This window comes from Sphaeramia orbicularis, chromosome 4 (genome assembly GCF_902148855.1).
Source record: "Sphaeramia orbicularis chromosome 4, fSphaOr1.1, whole genome shotgun sequence".
Taxonomy (NCBI): domain Eukaryota; kingdom Metazoa; phylum Chordata; class Actinopteri; order Kurtiformes; family Apogonidae; genus Sphaeramia; species Sphaeramia orbicularis.
In genome coordinates, this window is record NC_043960.1 from 4,305,497 (window position 1) to 4,333,298 (window position 27,802).

Consider the following 27,802-nt stretch of genomic DNA (forward strand, 5'->3'; position numbering starts at 1 on the left):
ACATGTAAAACACTTAGAATATGCTTCAGAGTTTATTTCTACTTTATGTTACTGTCAATGTTGAATTCATTTATTTCTTTATTTTTTATCATTATAATAGTTTTAAATGCTTTGCCTCTACAGAAGTGGACTGATTATATAACATTACTCAAGAGCTGATGAAGCAGACAAGACCCCTCTTCCTGTTTGTGATTAGAGCATCAAATATCTAAAAATATTGTAAAATTTCACTAAAAAGCTGCCGTCATTGGAGGATGAAACACAACCTCCAACAGTTTCCATCTTCTACTAAAAGTGTTAGTTTTAAAGTTGAAAACCATCTTTTCCCAGATCTTATTAGCTTCATAAATGTTTGATTTTTTTGTATGTAATGTTGTCAACTTCTGTCTGGGTCTGGTCTTAGTCCTAACAGACCTGCAGTGGTTGATACACAATATGGACAAAAGTATGTGGACATCTTGAATTCAGGTGTTTCTTTTCTAACAGGGGTCTGGGATACAAAACAATAATGATAAATGTCATAATGTAGTTTTATATTAAGATAAATATCATTGCATTGGTTAGTTTGGTTTAAATAGTTATTTTTGTTTCCAAAATGCCTCAGAGATGGTTTTGACCTAATTTCTGTCAACATTTATTTATTTGTTTAATCCATGACTATGATTTTAAACGTTCTACCTTAAATTTTTAAAAAATATATTTTTCATGCGCTGACTGTAAAGAATAATTTTCTACCACAACTGTTTACTTTCTTCACATCTCTCTTGGGAAGAAAAATCTCCCATTAAACTTTAAGGAAATATTGATGTTTATACCTAAAATTAGCATAAACAGGACATTTTACAGGTGTAGCCATGATGTGTCCCAATATTTATGTCCATATAGTTTATAAACATCAAAATATTTTAGAAATTTAGAGGGAAAACATAGTCATGAATAAAAAAACAAAACAAAAAGAAAAACAATGTTGTGACAAATTAAGTAAAAACCATCTCTCAAAAATAACAATTTAATATAAATTTTTATACTGTTTTGTATCCCAGACCCTTGTTAGAAAAAGAAACCCCTGAATTCAACGTGTCCACATACTTTTGTCCGTATTGTGTGCGTTATATTTTCTCTCAGATCGCTCTCTGTGCTGGTGTGTGTTCTCCTAAATCACCCAGTGTTGTTCATGTTTTGTGGTTTCCTGTCCTGCCTCTGGGTTCCTGAACGTCCCACCGTGCGTTGGTGATCAGTAGGCCTACAGCGGGTGAAGCCCTTTGTGAGCTGAACGGCAGAGACGGTAAAGTGCTACTGCGAACTGGAGGCACCCTGATAAAACAAAACAAAACGAAACGAAACGAAAAGCTTCTCAAGCGCATAAACACAGACGAAACCAGCAAATGTACGACAAAGAACCGTTGGTAAAATCCTCAAACGCCAGTTAAAATACTCTCAGATAAAAAAATAAAGCTCCCACTGACTTTACAGGTGGTGTCTTCTGGGTTTTTAACAGCCGAGACCGGGGTGGCGGCGGCGTTGGCGGCGTTCTTCGATCTGTGCGGTGCTACAGGCTGGTCTAAATCCATACGGTTTGATTGCTTCAGTTGCCAAATTCTCAGTTAAAGGGTTTTGATTAAATGTAGAGACAAGACGGGGTTAAACGAAGTCTGAGACGTCTCTGTCTTGGAGGTAAATCAAAACAGGAAAGACAGTTTGGGGTCAGGGGTCCCCGTTACATCCGTGCTACATTAGAATTATGTTTCTTTTCATACCCTGAGGTTTACGTCCGTCGATTCCTCCCTGAAAACATCTACAATCTGTATTTGGTAAAATGATTCGTCTCTCACATCATTCAGAAAAAAAAAAGGCTAAAAACAACTAAAACATCCTCACTTATACCAACTGGACTCAACGATTAAAACTATGGTGCAAAATATTTCCCATGACCCTGTGGAGACCAACGCCGTCCTCGTCCGCTGCTCATGTCTGTGTTAGTTTGGAGGAAGACGTTTCCTTTACCTTGGGCTTTTGTTCGAGTGTCGGCTCCTTCAGGTAAAATGCAGCAGTTTGTTTTTTTTTATTATTTCTTTTTGTTTGGGACACTCTGAACTGCAGCTACAACAGCGGAGGACGGGACACAGAGGCCTTTTAGGCACCGAAGGAGGCTCCGCCCATTCTCTGTCGGTAAAAAAGAAAAGAATCCAGAGGGCGCCGTCCTCTGGCCTCCAGTGTAAAGGGACTGTGGTGATTTTACAGACGTTACTGGTAAAAGCCTGAACTGTGTCCGTCTCCCGACAAACCCCGCCCTCGTGTCTGTCCGTCAGGGCAGGTGGGCCGGCCGTTACGTGCCCAGTCGCAGACAGGCCACGCCCTCTCCCTCCTGGCTCAGCTCCCTGTCCCGCTCGGCGCCGTCCCGCCCCGAGGAGGCCAGCGTCCGGTAGGGGTGGGGACTCCGCACCGACATGGCCGCCAGGCTCAGGGCTCGAGACGGGTGCGGCGAAGGCGGGCGGTACCTAGTGCTGCTACGGGGGTCCGGCGACAACGACGGGGAGGAGGAGTCCCGGTGGCGCTCCCCCCCCGACTGCAGATCCTCCTCAAAGGGGCTCTCCAGGTCCGACTCCAGCTCCTCCTCCTCGCCTTCCTCTTCTTCCTCCAGGGTAAGTTCAAACTGGAACTTGTCCCCGCCCCCTCCTCCTCCGCCCCCTCCCCCTGCAGGGACAGGCCCGCCTGCCCCGACAGCGCCGCCCGTCTCGCCGCGGGGCTCCTCTGGGTTGGATGGCGAGGGGCTGCGGGGGATCATGCTCTGGTACCACTCCCTATTGTCCTCCAGAGTGTCCAGGATGTCCTGAGCGTCAGGGTGGACCAGGTCCGCCCACGTCTCCCACAGCGGGTGGACGATGTAGTCGATGAACCCCACCTGGTCCAAGAACAGCGTTAATAAAGCACCAGCTCGTATCAGACTGAACACAGCAACTATAGTTTTTACCACAGATTTTATTACGTCATTATTCGTGCTGCAACAACAAATCTGTTCAATCGATCCAAATCCATTCTTAAAAGAGTTGGCAACAAATTCAGCAGTCGATTCGTTGGGTCTCGACCACGAAACACAGGAAAACACAGAGGAGCGTGGCTGAAGCTTTGGACGCAGGTAGCCCCATTTGGCTGAAACGTAGTGCGCCGTGTAAGTAAAACTTGAAAATGGAAAAAAAAAATGGCCAAAATCCTACGGCGCAGCACGTTTCAGGCAAACGGGGCTGCCGTGGCCACCGGGAACATGATGTAAACATTAGTTTAAGATAGCTACTTTACTTTAGTAATTATAACATTTGCATCCATCTCTGTTCAGGACATACGGTAGAAGATGGGAAAATTCTGTTTAACCTCCAGAGTAAAAGAGGTGCAGAAGCCGGGAGTCAGACGTCCAAAGTTAAGTTTCATCTTCAGTTTCACACCTGTTACGGCAGCTGCGGCACTTATGGGATGCACTCCCACGTATATTACTGTATTATGTATTGTTTTGTATTTTGCATTATTGTAATCTTTATTTTTGACCTAAATTTGGTTAAACTGCACTATTCTTATTCTGAAGGTGTTTTGATTTAGACATGACTGATCTTATGTTTGGTCATAATATAAGAAAAATGTAAGAATATCCTCTGAATTTTGTATTTTTCGGTGAAAATCAGGTATTTTCCTATATTCAGTTCAGTCTTTTGTGTCTAACAGACTTGACTGTCCACAGATATAAACACATAAAGTGTGTGACACGAGTGCAGGTGTTGGTTTTGTTACCTGGCTCTTCTCTATGGAGGCGTTGTGTTTGTCACACATGGGGCTGATCTCCATGCCTTTATCTCGCTCCCGGTCTCCCTGGGTGAAGAACTCCACCATGATGCGGTCTGTCCACTGCCGATAAAGCTCCAGCGGTTTGGTCGGGTTGCTGAGGTCGGCACAGTGGACCATGTTCTGCAGAACCTGAAGGAGACCGGCTCAGTCAGACTGGGAGGGTTGGACCGACTGCACATGTGTCTGTTCAGTTATGATCCAACTGCTTCTACATCAACAAGGTCCATTAGTTGTACTTTTAAAGGTGTTTAGTCGCTTAAAGTGATGTTGATGAAAATTTCCCACCAGATTCCCAGGACCTTTTATTTCCAGAATTTATTTACCTGGGTAAAAGAATTCCTGGCAATCTGTGTGTTTTTTATTTCCACCTAAAATTTCCAGAAAAGTTGGGACATTTTCTAAAATCCAGGGTTTGTTCATTTGCTTGAACCTTTATTTGATTGATAGATAGATAGATAGATAGATAGATAGATAGATAGATAGATAGATAGATAGATAGATAGATAGATAGATAGATAGATAGATAGATAGATAGATAGATAGATAGATAGATAGATAGATAGATAGATAGATAGATAGATAGATAGATAGATAGATAGATTCAGGGTTAACAACAATAAAATGGTCTCTCATTCTTTATCTTTTCATCTCCTATAAATCAAGTTTTTCCTCAGAATATTCTACAAAAAACCTAAAACTAAATAAAAACTGAGCTAAAAGTATTTAATTCCTCATAATTTGCTCATTAAGAGTCTGGTTTAGTCCAGCTCTAAATGTAAAGTGTTGTGAGATTATGATGTGGCTTTATATAAATATAATTTGATTGTTTGATTGATAATTGAATTAAAACTACTTATGCACTTGTACAATAAGACACTTGAGGGAATGAGATGAATAAATTCCAAATCTCTAAACAGTGTATGGATGTCTCTGTCCACTTCTTGTAGCTTCTCTTCTAGTTCAGTTTTACTAAAAGTTACACAACCCAACATGGCCGCCGCCCTGTGACCTCGCATTATGCAAATTAGATGAGTACATTTACTCCTATTATAAACTCTGGATCATACCCAGTACTTTTCTCATTTACAGTCACTTCCAAGATGCAGCTTTTTGAAATCTTCATATTAAAATTGAATGTTTTTGAAAAAAAAACCAAACAAAAACAAAAAACTATGAAAGGGTTAAAAATACACTGTGTTGTCCATCATCTCATTAAAATGTGGTTCCTCAGTTCTAACCTGGATGCGGTCAGAGTAGTTGTCGAGCAGCAGAACTCCCAGACTGGTCACCTTCTTCGTCTCCACCATCGTCTTCATGTCCGCCAAGAAGTTCATGTGTTTGGACATGTCTGTGGCCAACACCTGAGAGGACCACAACACACACCATCCACGTCAAAACACACACATGAAACCACATCCAGACAGAAACACAGCTGTGTAAAACTGAAGGGAAAGAGGGAAGCGTAACAGAATATTTCCATCTGTTGTCTGTTTTTTAAACCTAAACTAAAATATCATACCACTAGACCAGGGCTGTCAAACTCATGTTAGTTCAGGGGCCACATACAGCCCAATATGACCTGCAGTGGGCCGGATCTTTAAAATAATAACATAATAATACAGAAATCATATCAATTCCAAAATGTGTATGTCTAATTTCTATGTTTTAGAGTGAAAAAAGTAAGATTATATTATCAAAATTTCTACATCTACAAACTATCCTTTAAAAAAATATGGAAAAACATGAACCATGACCAAAATGAAATTTATTAAGAAAAAAAGTGCAATTTTAACAATTTATGCTCTTATTTGGCTTCAGTTTCTCATTTTCACATGTTCATTACAACGTACAGATCACAGTGGATCTACAAATGCACAAAACATTTAATAACAGACAGAATATTGGTACAATTAACCTTAAATCTCTTAAGACATTTCAGGTTGTTCATATTTGTTCAGGTTTTTCACATTTTTGTAAAAGGCTAGTCTGTAAATGTTAACATTTTTGTGTAATTGTACTTTTTTGTTACACTAAAACAAAGAGAAAAATATGTGGTTTTTGTTATTTATACTTTATTATGTTAGTATTTTGCTGGTCTGACCCACTTCAGATGGAATTGAACTAAATTTATTTTGACATCCTTGATTGTTAATATCTTCAGTGTAATTTTTGCATTTCACCAATTCATCCCGCAGGCTGGATTGGACCCTTTGGCGGGCCGGTTTTGGCCCCTGGGCCGCATGTTTGACACGCCTGCACTAGACTGATGTTTTTAGGTTTTGTTGACTTTAGTAAATCTGTTGTTTTATTCAGTGAAACAGGCTGTTTCATGTGTTATCTGGTGTCATATCCTCTACACTAATGTTTACGTAGTGAATAAAAACAGATTTCTGGCTTAAATAACTCCCATGATCCCATCCAATCGCCATCAGAGGGGCCAAACTGACTTTAGTTCAGGGGCCACAGTTCAGTTCAAGTGGGTCAGACCAGTACAATAACAACAACGAAAAAAAGGAAAATTACATCATGAAAAGTAAGTCAAACTTTAACATTATTACTCCTCAGTTTATCAGTTACACGTGCTTTACAACTTACACATCAAAACATTTAGTACCAGGCTGAATATTGTTAAATTCTACTTTTTTCTCTTATGACATTTCGTGTTGTTCATATTTGTTCAAGTTTTTCACATGTTTTCTACAAGAATTGTTTGTAAATGTAAATATTTCATGGACTTGTATGTTTTTACACTAGAACAAACAGGAAACATTTGGAGTTGTCATTATTAGTGTTTATTATAACAGTATTTTACTAGTACGACCCACTCGAGTACGCTGTGTGAAAACGCCCTTTATTGTCATTTATTAGCTTTTTTTGTTTTTATTTTGTTTTTCCCTCGTGTCTATTGTCTTTATTTTTGTTTGTTTTGCTTTTTGCTTATTGTTTTTTTTTTATTTCTGGTGACTTGTAGTTTCTTGTTGTTGTGATTTTGTTAAAAAAAAAAAAAAAAAAAAAAAAAAGATTAAATAAATAAACGCCAACTTGTCTGCATGTGTCTTTATGTTCTGGATATTCTAATGATCATATAAAATACAGTAAAAAAAAACCAGATTTGATTGTGTACAAACTACTCTAAACCCACAGACTGTAACATGCTCAGTCGCAGAACGGCGGCGCCCTCACCATGTCGATGACCATTTTACGGAGCGAGTCTCTCTGTTTCTTGCCGAGGTTTTGGAAAATGTCACAGTTCTCCTCTTGGAGCAGTTTAAAGCCCACGGCGAGGTGGTGGTTCTCCAACACCGAGGCATCGTTGTACATCAGCGCCAGCTCTGAACCTGCACAAGAACAAGACAAATACTGTTAGACATGCACTACGTGGACAAAAGTATGTGGACACGTTGAATTCAGGTGTTTCTTTTTTAACAGGGGTCTAGGATATAAAACAATAATAATAACATATGCCATAATATAGTTTTACATTGGGATAAATATCATTGCATTGGTTAGATAACGCTGTTTCCACGGTAACTACAGAGCCTCTGTATGTCCAAATGGGTCATATTGGATGACAAACTGTATTTTACACCAATTATTTACATGTATTGATAGGATTAGTGGATCAACAGGTATTAAAACAGTTTAGATCAGCAGATGAATTTGGCCGATGGTGGATGTTTAGGACTTTGAGGATTAAATAAACAACTTTGCTATGATATTTACATTTGGCACAGTTGCTTTTGCATAAATATATAAAAAATTAAGATAGTTTTCTCCTACAACAAACAAGAAATGCAAAAAAAACAACAATTGTTTATGTGAAAGGTGTGATTTTACATCGATAGAATCTGCAAAAGCCTCTAAACCACTTTTCTACATGAGATTTATTCAGACTATGACTTTAGATTAGATCATTTAGTTCAGATCAGTAGATTATATCGGTCAATATTTGGGTGTTTATGGGGTAAAAGAGTTCAATTCCTCATAAAAAACTAAAACTACTTACATACGTATAAAAAAAAAACTAAACTGACATACTAAATAACAGTAGAAGCTGCTGAATATTTCCGTATATTTTCGAAGCATAGGGTCCAGAGGGTCTTAGTGGAACCTACTGGTGTTGATGAGGAACTGGTTGGTGACCCCCGGGTGGTCAACGTCATGGATGGCGCTGGCGAAAAGGACAGCCATGATCTCCAGGTCTGTAAACACCGCCTGCACGACAGAAAACACACAGCGCACCACGTCATAAACCCGTGAACGCCGTGGCTTTGAGTCCGAGCGGCGGCGTCACCCCGGCGTTTACCTCCAGGGCCGGCGTGGACAGAAGGACGTGGGTGGACTGAACCACGTCGGCCGCATGGATGTTGTTGTGATAGGCCACGTCGGCGTGGTAGTGGTCCTCCAGGGTCATCATGAAGGTGATGAAGGTGTCCGTGGGGATTTTAAAGGTCTTTAGTAAGTCTCGCTCCTGGGAAATAAAAGGAGAGGAGAAAACCAGCGTCAAATCAGAGGAGTTTTACTCCAGGGTCAGCAAAAAAAAATCTGTCAAGTTTTAAACATAAACAGATTTAAAGTTTTCTTTTTTTTTTTTACATGTGTTGGGGCTCTGATGGTAATTACGTAATAACTGTGTGACATCGGGTGATTTACAGAACAGTGCAACAGTCTAAATCCACATTGAGTCTTGTTGTTTTTTCAGGGTTGAAATGATCAAACGTATACAGTACATATATATGTTTATACGTATACACAGACATATATACATATACATATTCTTTTTAATCTGGAAATTTTATCCTTACATGTTGTGAAAGTGTGAATAAAGAACATTCTTCTGCTTCTTCTTCTTCTTATTATTATTATTATTATTATAAAATGAGTGAAAAAATTACAAGAAATGACGAAAACTTCAACAAACGTTACACAAAAAACTAAAACTTTGCATTGTTGGTAAAATTAGCTGTTATTTTCCCTAAACATGAATTAAGAATAAAAACATGGGATCAGTGGATTTCATATTTACAGGTATTTTCAGCGTATGTACAGCCCAGTTTTTGTCATGACTGAAAAACTAGAACATGATCGTTCCACTGCATAAAAACTCTACGAAAACAGAATAAATGTTATAGACTTATGTGTTTATTAAACTAAAAGAAAACTGACATAAAAAGACAAACTGCACAATTAAATAAAACTAAAGTAAACATGATTAAATGTTAGAGTGTCTGTGGGCTGTTTCTGTGACGTTCTGTTCTGGTTCTTACCTGGAAGATGGAGTACATGATGACCGTCAGAGGGCGGTTTCCAGAAAACTCTGCTATCTTAAATATGTCCAGACCCCAGCGGTTGATGTCCTCGATCTCCTGGAGACGACATACAGTGGCGTTCAGGGGGTTGTGCTGTAGTGTGGGTCTGTGGGTCGGTGGGCGGGGACTCACCTTGGACAGTAGGCTCTCGTGTGGCGTGCTGACGCCGAAGCGAGGGATGCAGGTCGGCGCCAAACTGGGGCTCTGAGTCACCTTCTTCACGCCGCTGATCTGGGACATGGGCCTCTTCTTCTTCTCCTTCTCCTTCGACGGCGGAGACAAAATCTCCACATCATGTTGCTTTTCTGCAACAAAAACACAAAGACACAACATTAAATCGTATCTTATGTCTCCAAAGTATAACCACGTGATTTTAATAACACAAGTTTTGCACACTTAGTTATGTATATTTATTTATCATATTGATAATATATTTTCTAACGCATGGTGAACAATGTATGTATATACGTTTGTATATTTAGAAAAAAGATATTTTTTTCTTTTTTTTGTTGTGTTGATAATTTCTTTCCTGCTACTTTTTTTTTCAAAAGCCAACTCAAATCCCACCTCTTCAGATCATCCTTCGAAAACTGACCGCCCGTTCAACCTCCTCCACTCTCACCTACCTTCTTTGGTGTGTTTTTCTTTTGTCAGTATTTGTCTCTGTATTTGTTCTTCGATTACCAGTTAGTATTAACTTCGTATCTGTTTACCCGTTGGATCTATGTTTGTCCCTTGGTTGTTTATTGTAAAGCGTCTTTGAGTACTTAGAAAAGTGCTATATAAAACTGATGTGTAATAATTATTATTATTATTACTTTTATTAAGAGCATCAGGAGTTTACAGAACTTCAACTCAAATCAGTCTAAAGCACACACACACACAGACACACACACACACACACACACACACACACACACTAAATGTATCTGAAGACACGTAAAGGACTATTTTATGCAAATATGTTAAGAATGTCACACGTATATTACCTAAAGAGTAAAAGATGAAGCAGACATTTTTGCATCACATATCACAGGTACAGAATGTCCATTCACAGACACATACACTATATGGACAAAAGTATGTGGACACGTTGAATTCAGGTGTTTCTTTTCTAACAGGGGTCTGGGATACAAAACAATAATGACTAATGTCAGAATATAGTTTTATATTGGGATAAATATCATTGCATTGGTTAGTTTGGTTGAAATTGTTACCTTTGCCTCCAAAATGCCTCAGAGATGGTTTTTAATTTAAGAAAGAGATAAGGAAATATTGATGTTTATAAACTATATGGGCCAAAATATTGGGACACATAATGTCTACAGCTGTAAGATGTCCTGTTTATGGTGATTTAACATATAAACATCAATATTTCCTTAAAGTTTAATGGGAGATTTTTCTTCCTCAGTCAGATGTGAAGAAAGTAGATGGTTAGTTATGGTAGAAAATGATCATTTACTGTCAGAGCATGAAAAATATTGCAGAAATTTAGAGGTAGAATAGTCAAGGATAAAAAAAACAAACCAAAAACCCCAAAATCAATGTTGAGAGAAATGAAAATAAAACCATCTCTGAGGCATTTTGGAAACAAAGATAACAATTTAACCCAAACTAACCAATGCAATGATATTTATCCCAATATAAAACTATATTCTGACATTAGTCATTGTTGTTTTGTATCCCAGACCCCTGTTAGAAAAGAAACACCTGACTCCAACGTGTCCCAGTACGTTTGTCCATAGAGTGAATATTTATCACATATGCTGGTTATAGATATTTTTTCAGCCACAGAAGCAGGAATCCTTCAACCACAAGTCTGGAAATCAGCAGAACTGCCTCAACGTGAGCTCTGGGTGATTTGTGACCTCCCGGCGGACGCGTTTGAGAAAAAAATGACTCATCCGTTTTTGCAGAAGGAAAAAAAAGGTACTAATAATCCCGTTGGTGCATCACAGAACGCCTGCTTTACCTCAGAGCCTCCGATCCGCTGCCTTTACCAACGCAGACGGATAATGACTCTAGCAGCAAACAGATGTGATCCCAGATACAAGCACACACGCCCCCATAAGGAGGCAGAGCATCGTGAGCGGCGGCAGCGACGACGGCGTCTGGCCTTCCTCACCTCTCTCACAGTGCCTCCTCTTCCTCACACCCAAAAGCCTGGTGTTCATGTCCAAAAACAGCCGGGCTCACATCACAACGGCGGCTGAGTGACGGCCCCATGGCGGCTCGGCCGGACCTCCATCCTGCCAGCGCAGACTGCCTATTGATGCAACACGCCGTCTAATAATATTGCACCCTGTTGCTACGACAACGCCACACAATGTGTCCGGGAATGCTGTCTGCCGCCGAGCCTCCCTCGCTTTTAGGGAAGGAGAAATACTCTGCCTCCCTCTCCTAAGAAACCTCCAACATAGTCTCTTCTATATTCATTTATTCTGTTGTTTTTTTTTTCCTTTAAATACCTTATTTTTATCTTTATGTTTCTTTATAAATCTATAAGGGGCTGACCCGGATGGACAGCCTTACTACATTTATGTTTGTCCTTTCACAACCATCTATGGAAAAAAAATGACTGATGCCTCATTTTGCAGGGAATAATGAGCACTTTAAGATGTGTGATTGGAAAAAATGTCTTCACCTAATTTTCCAGATAAAAAATAGTAAAAACTGGCTACATCTGGAAAGACGAAGGCAGGGGTCTCAAACTCATTTTCTTTCAGGGTCCACATTCAGCCTAATTTGATCTGAAGTGGGCCGGACCAGTAAAATAATAACATTATAACATATAAATAATGTCAACTCCAAACTTTTGTCTTTGTTTTAGTGTAAAGAAAAAAAAACATTAAATTATGAAAATACTTACTTTTATAAACTATCCAAACAAAAAAGATGTGAATAACCTGAAAAAACTGAAATTTCTTAAGAAAAATAAGTCCAATTTTAACAATATTCTGCCTCAAATTATAATTTGTCCATGTGAATTATGGGTCGGATCTACAAAGACACTAAACACTGAGGAACAGGCTGAAAAGAGTTCACATGGTGCTTAATTTTCTTTAGACATTTCAGGTTGCTCATATTTGTTCAGGTTATTCATATTTTATTGTTACAGGATAGTTTGTAAATGTAGATATTTTCATAATTTCATGGTATTTTTTGCACTAAAATAAAGACAAAAATTTGAAGTTGTTAATTCAAGATTTTTTTTGGCTTAATTCAAGATTTTTTGCTTAATTACCTCCGCCAAAGAGGTTGTGTTTTTGCCAGCGCTGGTTTGTTTGTCTGTCTGTCTGTGTGCAAGATAACTCAAAAAGTTAAGAACAGATCTGGATGAAAATTTCAGGAAATGTTGATACTGGCACAAAGAACAAACTATTAAATTTTGGTGGTGACTGGGGGGGGGGGTGATCTGCCTTGGTGGAGGTCTGCGCTCTCTGAGTACTTTTCTAGTTCAAAATTTTTTCCTTAATTCAAGCTAATTTTTTTTTGTTTCATTCAGTTCACGACTGTGGAATTTTTGACTTTGCAAAAACACCCCATGGGCTAGACTGGAACCTTTGGCGGGCCGCATTTGGCCCCCGGGCCGCATGTTTGAGACCCCTGGACTAAGGTATTATAATGATGACAGAGACGAAGTGTTTGACCAGATATGGAACCCTTTGTTAAAATGTCTTCAATGAGGTGACGGATGTGAGTGACCGACCTGGTAGTTTTCTTCATTACATACATTTTTCTTTATCTGATATACGATTTATTTATTTCGAACATGCAAAGAAACAAAATGAAACAAAATAAATCCAAATAAGACAAAAACAAAATAACATTTAAATGAACAGAATCTATCTTCAAGTACGTGCAAGTCTGAATTTTGCATGGTCAAAAAGGAGTAGGAAGAAGTATACATACAATACATTTTTCCTAATTGCTGATTACTAATTTGTAGCATATTCATTTATTGTTGTCTGGACTGTGTTGCTGTAAATTCACTGATGTGTGGAAAGGGGGGGGGGGCTGTTTTGTGTTGTTTTTTTGTAAAAATGAATAAATATATGTTTTTTAAAAAATAGCAAAAACCCCTCGGGAATGGATGGACAGAAAATGAACATCTGTTTTTGACCACTTTATAAAACCTGACATACATTTATGCTGAATATAACACCATATAAGTATTTTGAAAACATATTTGTAAAAAATAAAGCTTGTGCTGAACTCTAGAAGTAATGTACTTTCAAAATAAAAGTCTTCAAAAGGTGATTTTAAATGTATGTTTTGATCTAGATGTTACCCTTCCCTTGGCCAACCCCATCTGTTTTTTTTTTTGTTTTGTTTTTTTTTTTTTACATTTTATGTCCCCTTCTTTTATTTTATTCTCTTCCTTTTTTGTTGTTCTTTATCTTTTCATCCTCTCTTGAAAAAAATCCTCTTCTCTCATTTTTAACATATTTCACTTAACCTCATATTCATCTGTCACTTTACTGTTACTGCCACTTTATGGTTTTATTTATTCTCTTCAACCCCTGCTGCTTATGATCATATTGTCTTTTATATTTTTGTATTCTACTACTCTGTTCCTCATGACACTGTGGGCCTTAGAGTTCTGTAATTTCAGTTTTCTGTATGCGCTGAATATGGCAAAACTGACAAATAAAGCTAACTCTGACTTTGATATTTTCCTGCTTTTTCTGATGGTTCATTTCTATGCACAACTTTAGGATCATCCTGCTTTTCTTCTGCCAAAACACACACAACAGAGCCACTTTCTTTACAAACTGAATAAAGAAATAATGAGTATTTTATATAAATTACAAAAAAAAAACAAAACAATTTTCTCAAACCCAAACAGCATGTGAAGATGAAAACAACCTAGAGGCAACGAATTTTCCATCAAAAGAAAATAAAAAGGTCAGGTTCGGACTAGACCAGAGTCGTCAAACATACGGCCTGCGGACCAAAACTGGGCCGCCAAAGTGTTCAGTATGGCCATTCAGTACAAGCATTACACAGTCAAGGGTGTCAAACTGGTTTTCGTTCAGATTCCACAAACATGATCTCAGGTGAAATAAAAGCATAATAACCTACAAATAATGACAAATACAAATTCTGTTCTTGGTTTAATGTGAAAAAAGTAAAATGACATAAAAATATTTACATTTACAAACTATCCTTTCACAATAAAATGTTAATAACCTGAACAAATATGAGAAGCCTGAAATGTCTTCAGAAAAACAAGTGTAATTTTACCAATATTCTTCCTGTTACTAAATGTTTTGTGCATTCGTAGATCCACTGTGATCTGTAAGTTGTGTTAATAATAAGCTGTGATGTCATATTGTTGAAACTGCACTTATTTTTAAAAAGAAAGTTCAGGTTGTATGTGGTTGTTCATGCTATTCATATTTTCATACTGTAATTCTAAATTTTTCACACTAAAACAGTTATTTAAAGTAGATGACAAACAGGAAGAAAACTCCAATGTGCTCTCTTTAAGTATTAAAATGTCTTTATTCTCACGGCATGGTCATGTGTACACCTTTCTGTTTTTTTTTTTTTTAAAGGTCTACACATGACCATGCCGTGAGAATAAAGGTATTTTACTACTTAAAGAGAGCACATTGGAGTTTTCTTCCTGTTTGTCATCTACTTTATGAATCCCTCTTTCCAAAGACCACCTCAAACCAATTTTTTTTTTTTTTTGGGTCCTAGTAGCTTTCCTTCCCATGATTTTTTTGCAGTTATTTCAAGGTTATTATGTTATTATTTTATTGGTCTGATCCACTTGAGATTAAATCGGGCTGTATGTGGCCCCTGAAATAAAATGAGTTCAACACCCCTGCATTAATAAATTAATCAACTTAAATAGACTTGATTATTTAACTTTAAAACTAATTAAAATGCCCATCTTAAATCCACGCCTTGGATTTCAAAAACAAACCGACCCATGATCTGTGCATGAAAAAGCATCTGTTTTGGCGTCTGTTCACACTCACCGAGGAAAGTGCTGGCAATGAACTCTGACACCTGATTCCCTGAGCGACTCGTCTCTGACAGCTGCGTCAGCTCACGATTCAGCATCCTCTTAAACTGCAAAAGAAAAGAAGAAGAAGAACATAGAACATTAAAACCAGGTGAAACAGGGCATCGTTCACAAGTGGACACTTATCCCCAGTTTGTCTCAGATTCAGATCTAATGTTCTTTTGTATCTTTGTACAAACATGTAAAAACCAAAAGCATCGTGGTCTGTTTCTCTAAAACATTGTACAAATGGTGTCACAGAGTTATTAAAGAAATAAAATGACAAGGTTTTTCACTTCACTGCCTCTTCATCTGGAATAATTTACAGAAGGTACTAGAACCGGAATAAGTGTTAAAAATATGAAAGATGTTTGTCATGTTCTTAGTTAAGAAGCAGAAGAGGAGGAAGAGCAGGAAGAAGAAGGAGAAAGAAGAAGAGAAAGGGGAGGAAGAAGGAGAGGAAGGAGAAGAACAAAAAGAGGAGGAAAAAGAAGAAGAAGAAGAAGAAGAAGAAGAAGAAGAAGTAGGAGTATATGAAGCATTTTATCCATGAAACAGTGAAATGTATTTTGAAGTGCGTCCATAACGTGGGACATTATTTAATACCATAATCACATCATGTCACATTCGTCACCAAAACTGACACCAATTAATCTGACGACTGGCGGCTAAAAGGCTGCATCTGATTGGTTGAATGGTGTGAATGGGTGTATCCAAGGCTCTTTCTGATCTGTCACATCTTTACATGATGTGTGTAAATAAACAGTTTTCTTATGCATTGTCCTCTGTGTTGTGTTTATCTTTATATTGTAATAATGAATATGAATTAAATCCCTCCATATCCATCAACTTTACTCCAGTTTGCTTGTGCTAAATCAGTCTGTACTACATGGATATTTACCCAAATCTGAACATACTCATGTGAATGGTTTGTTTCAGTTTGTTCGTTGTGTTTTTAAAATGAAAACACAAACTCTAAACTCCAACCCGTGACCAGGGACGAATCTGGAATCTGGGTTCAAACCACTGAAGCACCGCTGTTCTGCAGCAACTACGAAAAGTTTCTTCCTGAAAACAGTGTCAGTTTGTGTTTCAGTTTGAGGTTTACGGCAGCAGCAGCAGCAGCAGCTTCCGCGCTGATTATGTAACAGCTCCGGCACACGGTCGGTCAGCGAGGGAGGAGGGAGGAGGGAGGAGGGAGGAGGGAGGAGGGAGGAGGGAGGAGGGACGAGCGGCGGCTGAGAGTGATGCTGCGGTGGATACACGGCGACTGTGTGACACACATATGGACGCCGAGGAAAACATCCAGCAGCGTCCTCCGGCTTCAGCACGGTGAAGCATCTGCTGTCTGCACCGTCAACAGACTGGACGCAAAAGAATGCAGATATGTCACTTCTGCTGTGAAGAGCGTGCACGGTTGTAAAGAGCGTGCAAGGTTGTAAAGAGTGTGCACAGTTGTAAAGAGTGTGCACAGTTGTAAAGAGCGTGCATGGTTGTTAAGAGCGTGCACGGTTGTTAAGAGTGTGCACAGTTGTAAAGAGAGTGCATGGTTGTAAAGAGCGTGCACGGTTGTTAAGGGCATGCACAGTTGTTAAGAGTGTGCACAGTTGTAAAGAGAGTGCATGGTTGTAAAGAGCGTGCACGGTTGTTAAGGGCATGCACAGTTGTTAAGAGTGTGCACAGTTGTAAAGAGAGTGCATGGTTGTAAAGAGCATGCACGGTTGGAAAGAGCGTGCACGGTTGTTAAGAGCGTGCACAGTTGTAAAGAGAGTGCACAGTTGTAAAGAGCGTGCACAGTTGTAAAGAGGGTGTACGGTTGTAAAGTGCATGCTCTTAACAACTGTGCACGGTTGTTAAGAGCGTGCAAGGTTGTTTAGAGCGTGCACAGTTGTTCAGAGCGTGCACAGTTGTAAAGAGAGTGCACGGTTGTAAAGTGCATGCACGGTTGTAAAGTGCATGCACGGTTGTAAAGTGCATGCTCTTAACAACCGTGCACGGTTGTAAAGAGTGTGCACGGTTGTAAAGAGCATGCACGGTTGTAAAGAGCATGCACGGTTGTAAAGAGCGTGCACGGTTGTAAAGAGCGTGCACGATGTTAAATGGGGTTCCATTCGCAGCTCCGGCGTCCGGCCTCCTGCAAAGCCTGTGGTGTTGGTCAATACATCCCAATGTAGACAACAGAAAGCAGCAGCGCCTCCTGTCACTCACCTGTCTGAGTCTGCAGCACACACAAACCCACGGCGCCGGCACAGGCATGTCAGCCCCCGCATGGTGACCCCCCAGACCCACAAAAAACACAGACCGATGCTGAGTGGAATCTGCTCAGACGGACGCCGGCTTAAAGACGCCTGTTTGGAAATAAAAGTTCCCACAGTCCCATGTGCTGTCCTGAAGGGTGGAGGTGGTGGGGGGTTGGGGGGGTAGATTGTAGATTGGGGTGGGGGTGGGGGGAGAGGAGGGGGAGGCTGGGGATGTGGTCCAGTATCGGGGAAGAAAGGGTGTGACTGCAGCTGCTCATCCAACTACTGTCACACACTGTGAATGAGAAACATGAGGCGAGAGAGAGGCTGAGAGGAAACTCCCACCACCACCACCACCTCCCCCTCCCTCCTGCACATCGGATGGGCTGGAACCCCCCCCCCACCACCACCACCACCTCCACCACCTCTTCGCAGTCCAATCAGACTCATCCGGCTTCAGGGGCTGGGTGGGTAGAAGCGATCTGATTGGCTGAGTGGGAGATGAAGGAGGTGTGACAGGGTGGGAGGGTGGTGGGGGAGGGGGGGTATGGGGGGTATGGGGGGGGGGGGGCATTAACTCATTCAGTGGAGGGAGACACCATTCATGAGGAGGATCTGGATGTGTCCCCCATTTTAAAGAGTACGTGTTTAGTTCATTATTGAGCTTATTATACTCTACTGTTTTTTCAAAAATTATTTTTATTCTTTTATGGTGTTTATCGAATTGTTTTTAATCATGGCCAAATGCATCGTAATTTCGTTCTACAGTGCATCTCTGGTGTAATGTCTGAATGACAATAAAGAAATCTGAATCTGATCCTTTAGCATTAGCATAAAGGAAACTGTCATTAAAACAGTGAAAACTGTCCCAATGAACTGAACAGACCAACGCAATTATAGACTCTGGAAATGTGTCCTTAAGCAAAAACAGAATAAAAATGAATATGACATAAACAGAAATAAAGGAATTTAACAATATAACAGGAAAAGACAGCACCTAGAGCATTACTTGAGACTGTGTAGACATGACAGAGTGACATCTCCTTCATCCTCATCATTATTATTATCATCATTGTTACTTATATTACTTGATTTTTGGAAATCATTATTATTACTATTAACACACATTAGTCATTGTTACTATTGATATTGTTGTTATGATATCTATTACTATTATTATTTCTATTATTATTGTGGCACCTTCTCTGTTGGGACTATAAAGGATATATATATATATATATATATATATATATATATATATAAAAATCTTAAACTCTTTAAAAGTCTCTCAAATGCAGTATTCATTCAGTAGTTTGTAGATTCGGGGACTGATGATCTTTTAGGACTGCATTCCATGTTGAGATGATCCGATTTCAACACTTCAATAAATAAATAAAATGAACAAAAGAAGATGTGAGGACCCATCATTTTACAAGTATAAGTTACAATTCATACATGTAATTCACTTAAAGCTGGAAAAAACTAATAAATAAATCCACCTTTCTCCACAAGAGCGAAGAGTCCTAATCTAATGTCATGCAAAACAAAAGGAATGTAATTACTTTTTGTTAATTGTTTTTATTTTATAATGTAATCACCCATGTCTGTCTGCAGGAGTTTGTAAAAAGTGCTCAGTTTTTTTTTATGGAACTCGGTGGAAAAGCTGCGAACATTTTGGAGCAGATTAATAAAAAAGGACAAAGGATGAGGAGAACATTGTGATCATTTGTGGTTTGGTGAAGTTGTGGACAGAGGAGTGGACTGTAGAGCGTCCTTCTGCTTTCACTGTTGATGACATAACCACCGTAGCGTCGGTTCGAAGCCCAACAGGGTCGTATCTCACCTTATTGGACGCCATCTCGCTGACCGAGTGTCTGGTCTGAAGCGTCTCCAGCTGGTCCAGACACCAGTCCAGCTCCTCCAGCGTCTCCATGGCCAGCTTCTGGTAGGGCTCCTCTGAGGGGGTCGGAGGTCAAAGGTCAGAGGTCGGAGAAACAACTGCATGAAGTCACTAATGCAGCTTTTTCATTATTACACAGTTTTAGCACCACTCCCACTGGCTCGACTCAACTCCAATTACAAGAATTTAATAAGTTTCAAAGAGTTTTTTTGGCAAATAAATCACATTTAAGTGAAGAGTCAATTTAAGCCACTGATCAAACTTTTGGTTCCAACTGTAAAATGAAAACTCAGCTGATTTTTAGATTCAGCTGGCTTTAGTTTAGATTCCTTTCTTTCCTCCTTCCTTTCTAATATGTCATTTAGTATCTTATATTTTAAAAGGAAGTGGACTCTGTGTGTGTGTGTGTGTCATGACATGACACAAAATCCATAAACTGCTGCAGTTTGTCATATTTATGTATTTTTGGCCAAGAAACAGACTAGCAAAAACATCAAGCTGATAGGACCAATATTTTGGAAGATATTAGTAATTTTGGAATACAACAGCCTTACAATCATGTTGCTATGCCCAGAATCACGTTGCCTACAGTTAGAACAATGGGGTAACATTATGCTTTGGCGGTGACTGCTGGACAAATGCGGTACAACATGCGTGAATACACAACAAATATCCATGATGGGGGACCAGGATACTGCCCCTCAGGGTCAGGATGTGGGTTTTAAATACACCCCCCCTTTTTTGCATCCCATCCTCGGTACTGACAGTGATGAAGTCCAAGAGGTGGAAGATCTTTTCCCAAAAGTCAGCTGTCCTGAGCATAAAAACTACCACATCTAGAACCTGTTCACTGCAAAAATCTAAATCTTACCAAGTGTATTTTTCTCATTTCTAGTCAAAATAATAATAATAATTTTCACTCGTTCCATCGGTAGACTTTTTTTTTGCTTAATTCAAGGAAAAAAAACCTGCCAATGGAACAAGTGAAAATTATCTTGGTAAGATTTCTTGTAATAAGATTTTCAAGATCTATTGTCTAAAAATAAGTTCTTATAGGAATGAATGAATGAATGAATGAATGAATGAATGAATGGTTAACTTTTGGTTTGTACAGTAATCACCAGACACAGTACAACAACCACAATAAACCTAAACCCCCCAAAAAAAGGAATAGGCCAGAAGCTTATTTTGTGCCTATCCTTCTCACCTGACACATCGCTCACCTTAATTTAAATGTGTACATCATCGAGCATTGTCATTATAACAAAAGAATCAATAATAAAACAAAAACACTTCTACTATTGCCACTTAATATTCCTGAATGATCTCATACTTAAGGATTTTTTAAAACTTTATCAGAGAAGTGAACAACTTAAATTCATCATCAAGTCCATTCCATAATTTCACACCCACAACCCAAATACATCTGGACTACCCATTTGTCCTCACTTTCATACATTCAAAAATATAAAAACAAATTATAGTTACTCTCTTAATTTAAAGAACTCTTGGATGCTATTTGGAACAATATCATTTTTTACTTAATAAATCATCTCTAGTATTTTAATACATACAATATCCGGCAATTTTAAGGTATTAAGTTGAATAAATCAATTATTAGTTGCTTCAAAATATCCTACTTTATTAATTATTCTAATAGCTCTTTTTTTGTAATTTTACTAATGTATCTATACTCGTTTTTTCCTGCAGTCCCCATATTTCTGCACAACATGTTCAGTAGGGCAGAACCAAAGAACAGTATATCATGTATAGGCATAAGTCCTTTGCTTCATATCTCACTTACAAGTGACTCTTTAGGTGTTTATGTCTTATTTTAAGTGTGATGAGATATTTTGACGAGAAATAAGAAAAATACACTTGGTAAGATTTAGATTTTTGCAGTGTGGTTTCCCATGGGTCAGTGTGTTAGTTGACTGTACTATGGAACTGTAGTAGAAAAGTCTATTATGGTCAAAACCATCAAAATTGAACAAAAGCTTCAGAGAAAACAGCAAAAATGACCATGATTATCACATAATGTAATACATGGAGTCGCTGTCATGACTCATGCAGTGATGTCACCAATCAGTGGCCTGTAGTTCGATGATGGTAGTTTCAGTTTGACTCGGCTCATTTGACAAACAAAACAAAATGAGCAACAGGTATTATTACCAAATGGAAAACTCTAAAAACTGAGTAGAGCCAAGTAGAATATAACAGCAGGTAAGTGTAGAAAACATGCCTAAAATGACATTTTGTAATACCAACCTTTGAACACAAATGTTGTCTGTTATTCTATTTTCACCAAATGTCTCTAATATGAGATAAATGCATCTGAATAATGACTTCATATCAAATATCGGCCAATACATAAGGTTTCCATCTTTATCCGCGGGTAAAATGCAGACGTGGTACTAACCGGTGAGGCAGGGCTTACACATGGACGGCTGGTTGGTGCTCGACGGACGCCTGCAACGAGGAACAGATATAAAGCATTTAGTGGAATAAAAGGAAAAACAAAACCTCATCAATCGGTTTGTTTTCTAGTTCCTACTTGTTTCCCACTCGATCCTGCAGATGTGTCAGAGCCGCAAAGTTACTCCTCACCGTCCGTAAACTTGCAAGAACCTGAAGGAGAATGAAAAAAGGAGTGAACAGATGCAGCGACAGTTCATAATGGAAACAGGAAGCAACTAAATATTTAAAAAATCCGAATAGAATGTCTCTGAATCCGATGTATGCAATCCCACAACTACACGTTCAAGTATAAATGATTAAAAACTGGCATCAAAATGTGAAGATTCACTCAGAGCCATCGCAGCTCATTTAGTTTGGGATAAAATTTGCAATTTATTCCCAAAAAACCATGAAAATTAAGAATCTCAAAGGTGCATTTTGTCTTTGGTCCATCAGTGGTTCATTTTCTTGTCTGGACACCAAGATAATAACAATAAAAACAATAAAATAATTGAGAAAATGAGCAAAAAATGAATAAAATAATTAAGATAATTAGCAAGACTGGACAAAATAATTGGGAAAATGAAAAAAGTGAATCAAATAATCAGGAAATGAGAAAAAAAACATCAAAAAGAATGAAAATGAATAAAAATTTAGTTAAGATGTTGGGCATTAATGAATGAACAAAAATGAACAAAAAAAATAAGCAAAAATTTATGAAATAAGCAGCAACATTTGCAAATATGAACAAAATAATCAAGAAAATGTGCAGAAATAAAGAAAAAATTAACACAATGTGAAGCAAAATAATCAGAAGAAAAAAACAAATAAAATAATCATAGAAATAAACGAAAATTCACTAAAAACTAAACAAATGGGTGACTCAGTAAAAAAAGTTCCATGACCAATTTTGGAGCTGTGATGTTAAGTTTGATAAAGACAGATAAATGTAGATGAACGAAGGTCAGAGGTCAGAGGTCAGACTGGACCAGTTATAAGTGATAATATCATGTAGAAGATAATTCAGATAAATGTGTCCTGCTGATGCTGTTTTTTTTTTTTTTCTTCCATAAACTCAGTGTACAGACAAACAGAACAGACCGATCCGTACACAGAGATGTGAGTGGGCGTTTTCTGTGAAAAACTAAACATCTCACTTTTCAGATTTGAAGAAGAGTCGATGAGGATCCATGTGTCAGTAGAAAAGTATAATAACGCAATGTTCAGACTGCAGACAAATGTGGGTCAGATCCAGATTTTTGCCCATATGTGACGTGTATCTGATCTGGTAAAGACAGTCTGAACAGCACAAACCTGAGTTTTTCTAATCTGACTCAGGACACTTTCATATGTGGTCCTAAATCCCATACGTATCTGATATTTTGCGATGTGACTTCAGTCTGACCGGCCAGGTCGCATTTATCCGACCTTTACATCAGTGAAATGCGACAAATGTGAAAATTCTGCGTCCCAGGAGACGGAGCGGAGGAAAAACATATTTCCTTCCGTAAACACAGTGTGTGTCTGCGCGGTCATGTATTACGTCAGGGTTAGGACCTCTTTTGTGGGTCACTTCAGGGTCGCATTCAGTTCAGACTCAAAACTGATAGAAGTCGCATTTAATGTATAATATGAACGAGCACACAAAAAAATCTGATTTCACCAAAAAATCTGAATTGTGCATTAAGACCTGCTGTCTGAATGTAGTGTAAGTGGTGTATTTTTACCAAGTCTCTAAAGCACAGGTATTAAACATGCTGCCCGGGGGCCAAATCCGGCCCACCGAAGGGTCCAATCCAGCCCTTTGGATAAATTTGTGAAATGTAAAAATTATATTGAAGATATTACCAATCAGTAGTGTCAAAATCATTTTAGTTCAGGTTCTACATATAGACCAATATGATGTAAAGTGGGTCAGACCAGCAAAATACTATCAAAATAACCTATAGATAATGACAACTACAAGTTTCTTTTTATTTTAGTGTGTAAAAAAAGTAAAATTACATAAAAATGTTTGCATTTATAACCTTTCCTTTCACAAAAAATGTGACTAACCTGAACAGATATGAACAACCTGAAGTGTCTTCAGAGAAGTAAGTGTAATTTGAACAATATTCTGCCTGTTTTTAAATGTTTTGTGTATTTGTAGATCCACTGTGATCTGTACGTTGTAATGCACATGTGTAAATGATAAACCGAGACATAATATTGTTAAAATTGCACTTATTTGTCTTAATAACTTTCAGTTTTTTCACAGGTGTTCACGTTATTCATATTTTTTTAAAGGATAGTTTGTAAATATAAACATTTTCATCATGTAATTTTACTTGTTTCACACTGAAACATAGAGAAGGGTTTGTTATTATGAGATAATTCTACTGTTCAGGTGACTTCAGATCTTATTGGGAGGATCTGGCCCCTGAACTAAAATGAGTTTGAAATCCATGCTCTAAAAGGTTAAACGTCTGTTTGATCATTTGCGTTGCAGTGTTTCAGTGTAAATGCCACAAACCTGTGCAAACGGAGTCACGATCATGTCTTCTCCATGTCTGTGAAAAACCACATACAAACACAAACAGACGTCTAGTGAAAAAGTCACAAAGATGCAGAACAAACACACAGGAAACTTTCACCTAAGTCACAGTAACAGCAAAGGTTCACGTATCGTTCAGATGGTGAGGACTGAACACAAACGCTGAGTCTCAAACATCAGAAACTGGGGAAAGGAACAGGACAACGTCTGGTTCTGCAGATACGTCTACGAGGCTTCAGGAGTTCAACCTGTCGACAGATGAGGTCTGGAGGCCACATAGAAAACTATAGAGGCTTTGGCTTAGAAATGTGACTTTATAATACACTCTATGGACAAAAGTATGTGGACACGTTGAATTCAGGTGTTTCTTTTCGAACTGGGGTCTGGGATACAAACCAATAATGATAAATGTCAGAATATAGTTTAATATTGGGATAAATATCATTGCATTGGTTACTTTGGTTTAAATTATTACCTTTGCTTCCAAAACGCCTCAGAGATTTTGACTTCATTTCTCTCAACAGTGATTTGTTTTCTTTTTTGTTTGTTTGTTTTTACCCATGACTATGACTGTAAATGTTCTACCTCTAAATTTCTAAAATATTTTTTGTGCTCTGACTGTAAATAATTTTTTACCATGACTAACCATCTACTTTCTTCACATTTCACTTATAACTGAAAAAATCTCATTAAACTTTAAGGAAATATTGGTGTTTTTATCCCAAATTATCATGAACAGAACATCTTGCAGCTGTAGACATGTGTCCCAATATTTTTGTTCATATAGTTAATAAACATCAATGTTTCCTTAAGGTCTAATGGGAGGTTTTTCAATTATAAGTGAGATGTAAAGAAAGTAGATGGTTAGTTGTGGTAGAAAATTATTATTTACAGTCAAAGCATGAAAAATATTTTAAAAATTTAGAGGTAAAACATTTAAAATTATAATATGGATAAAAAAAAATCAGTGTTGAGAGAAATTAAGTAAAATCCATCTCTGTGGCATTTTGGAAACAAAGACAACAATTTAAAGCAAACTAACCAATGCAATGATATTTATCCCGACATAAAACTACTATATTTGTCATTACTGTTTTGTATCCCAGACCCCTGTTAGAAAAGAAGCACCTGAAGTCAACATGTCCACATACTTTTGTCCATATAGTGCATGAACAAACATTGGACTTTCAAAGATCCAGAACTCTGTCTCCATTGAGATGCTAATGCTTCTAATTGTGCATTTATTTGCTTCCTACAGGTGCTCCTGAACGCCTCTTAGACGTGTTTGTAGAACGGGAACAGAAAATATCCAGGTGAGGAGCAGTGTTCATGCATTGGTTGCTGGGACGACCGACTAGAGGGAAGTCAGGGTCATGACATGAATTTATGAGACATCGAATAAACCCACACAGTCAGAGAGACTCTGTACATATCTGAGGATATGATCATCTGGACGTTTACAACTTTATTACCTATGACTGAGATGTTTAAGCCTTGGATGCACAAGTGTCTGGACCCGCGACTCTTCCATAAATGGGTCTGTCATAATGACCAGTGTAAAAGTCTGTGTGTTTTTATGCACTTTATGTCATTTTGTCATGTTAAAACTAAACAATTGTACTATATTTTGGTCCACAAAAGAATGGTTTCATGTTGTTTCATGAATGTTTCACGTTTGTCATCTTTTTTTATTTTTCATTTTCTAACACAGTTAACAATTTTAGAAAGCTTTTTAAAAAATAGTGTGAAAATGTGAAATGCAAAGCATATATAGTAGCCTATATAACAGCAATAGAATCATGTCAACATCCATGTTGTGAGTGAGTGAGTCCTTTGGTTTTGCTGCAGAATGAATGAATGTAATTGAATGAAACAGATGAAATTCCATTGAAAATGAATGCGGGTCATTTTGACTCATCTATGGAAGGTTGGGTAGTTATACAAAAACTACAAATACATAAAATCTATAAAACTTAAGTTATAAATTTAAATGGCATGATGTCAATAACATGTTTTTTGAGAAATACCTGGAATATGAAATAATAACTTGTCATTACAAAGATTTTGTAAGAAAACAAATACTCTGGGTCATTTCTGACCCACTCTTGCATCTGAGGGTGAAGTGAATTTCTATGAATTAAATGCGATGTCTGCTCGCTCATGGCTTGACCCTGAACTCTAGTGACAACACATCACCGTCTGCATTCATTTCCAGAGGTGATGCGTTTAGGGTTTGGTTTTTGAGGATTGCGTTCAGGAAAAGGTGGTGTTTTAGTGGGAGGGTGGAAGGGGAGGGGGTCGAATAGAGAAGGACAGAAGAAGTCACAGCAGTCTTCACACTTGGTCTCACCGAGGTAGCCAATTGACTTCCCAATGCTTCAATCCCTCCTCCCTTCAAAACAAAGGACGACAGCTATTGGTGGTCCAGGTCTCATTTACACTCTGGTTTCTATGGCTACGTTCACACTGCAGGTAAATGTGGCCCAAATCGGACTTTTTTGCCCATCTGTGACCCATATCTGATTTTGTAATGGCAGTCTGAAATACCGCTCATTTTCATATGTAGGATGGGAATCGAGGACCGGTTCTTCAAAGTTTCTAGTCTGGCCTGCGGGGTGAATTTTTCAAATGCAAAACTTACACTGAAGATATTAACAATCAACGGCATCAAAACCATTTTAGTTCAGGGGCCAAATTTTTCAACTTCTTGGCTTCTACATCATTGAAATGTGACAGGTCTACATCACAGTTCCTGCACTGGAGGAGTCAGGACCCGACTACACCCATATTTACTTCCATAAACACAATGTGCTGCGTAGACTATAGACGGCTGACACATGAGTCTGATGGCATTTACATTATAATGTCAACAATCATATTTATTTATGTATATTTCTTTAATGAGCATGTTGATAATACATTGTCTTGTGCACATTGTACAAATTGCTGTTCTGTGTTTTAACCCTTAGTGGTCTGAGCCTATTTTGGTCATTTTTGAGTACTTTTGGTTTTGCCTTTATATATTATATAAAGAAATGTTTACTATACCCATGTTTGGTGTCTTTTTTTCAGCACAACTTCATCTATCTCATCTGTCTATTATTTTTTCACTTTAACCTACAATATCAACATAAAAGGCCAAAAAACACACAAAAATATAAAATCCGATTTGAAAAATGTATTGCATAAATAGCACAAAGATGCTTAACGAACCTTTTCAAAGACTTTAAAAGTGAATATTGGTTCCAAATATTAGGTATGTAAAATCAAAATTGGTATAAATTAAAACTATACTCAAATATCTGACATAAAAGCAGATCTTTACATAGGCGTTTTTTCCAGGTTTTTTTAAGCGTTCAGACCTGCAGTGTGAACGTGGTCTTAGAGACTGCTAACTGCACACAGACATCAGTAGCTAGATAAACGGTAGAACCTGGTTAAACTAATGTGGATTCAGTCAGAAGTCCAAAACTATGTCTCCAAACGCCTCATGAATAAACACAGAGTAAA

The 27,802-nt window shown here is 38.1% G+C and overlaps 1 protein-coding gene across 4 annotated transcripts in view; it reads right to left on the reverse strand.

Moving 5' to 3' along the window:
* Window positions 1-2,050: 2,050 nt before the first annotated feature.
* LOC115417459 (cAMP-specific 3',5'-cyclic phosphodiesterase 4D-like) overlaps window positions 2,051-27,802 on the reverse strand; it is a 239,641-nt gene continuing 213,889 nt past the window's right edge. For 2 of the 4 annotated variants that reach the window (XM_030131388.1, XM_030131386.1), the window contains 14 exons: window positions 26,643-26,684; window positions 24,272-24,308; window positions 21,857-21,930; window positions 21,722-21,771; window positions 19,246-19,358; window positions 15,137-15,230; window positions 9,276-9,448; window positions 9,102-9,200; window positions 8,141-8,305; window positions 7,950-8,049; window positions 7,018-7,172; window positions 5,073-5,195; window positions 3,781-3,963; window positions 2,051-2,902 (listed from right to left, as the gene is read on the reverse strand). In XM_030131388.1, the coding sequence (XP_029987248.1) occupies window positions 2,327-2,902; window positions 3,781-3,963; window positions 5,073-5,195; window positions 7,018-7,172; window positions 7,950-8,049; window positions 8,141-8,305; window positions 9,102-9,200; window positions 9,276-9,448; window positions 15,137-15,230; window positions 19,246-19,358; window positions 21,722-21,771; window positions 21,857-21,930; window positions 24,272-24,308; window positions 26,643-26,684 (1,984 nt within the window). In that variant the 3' untranslated portion in view covers window positions 2,051-2,326. The remainder of the gene's footprint in view (window positions 2,903-3,780; window positions 3,964-5,072; window positions 5,196-7,017; window positions 7,173-7,949; window positions 8,050-8,140; window positions 8,306-9,101; window positions 9,201-9,275; window positions 9,449-15,136; window positions 15,231-19,245; window positions 19,359-21,721; window positions 21,772-21,856; window positions 21,931-24,271; window positions 24,309-26,642; window positions 26,685-27,802) is intronic. The other 2 variants (XM_030131390.1, XM_030131389.1) reach the window with 2 other exon arrangements.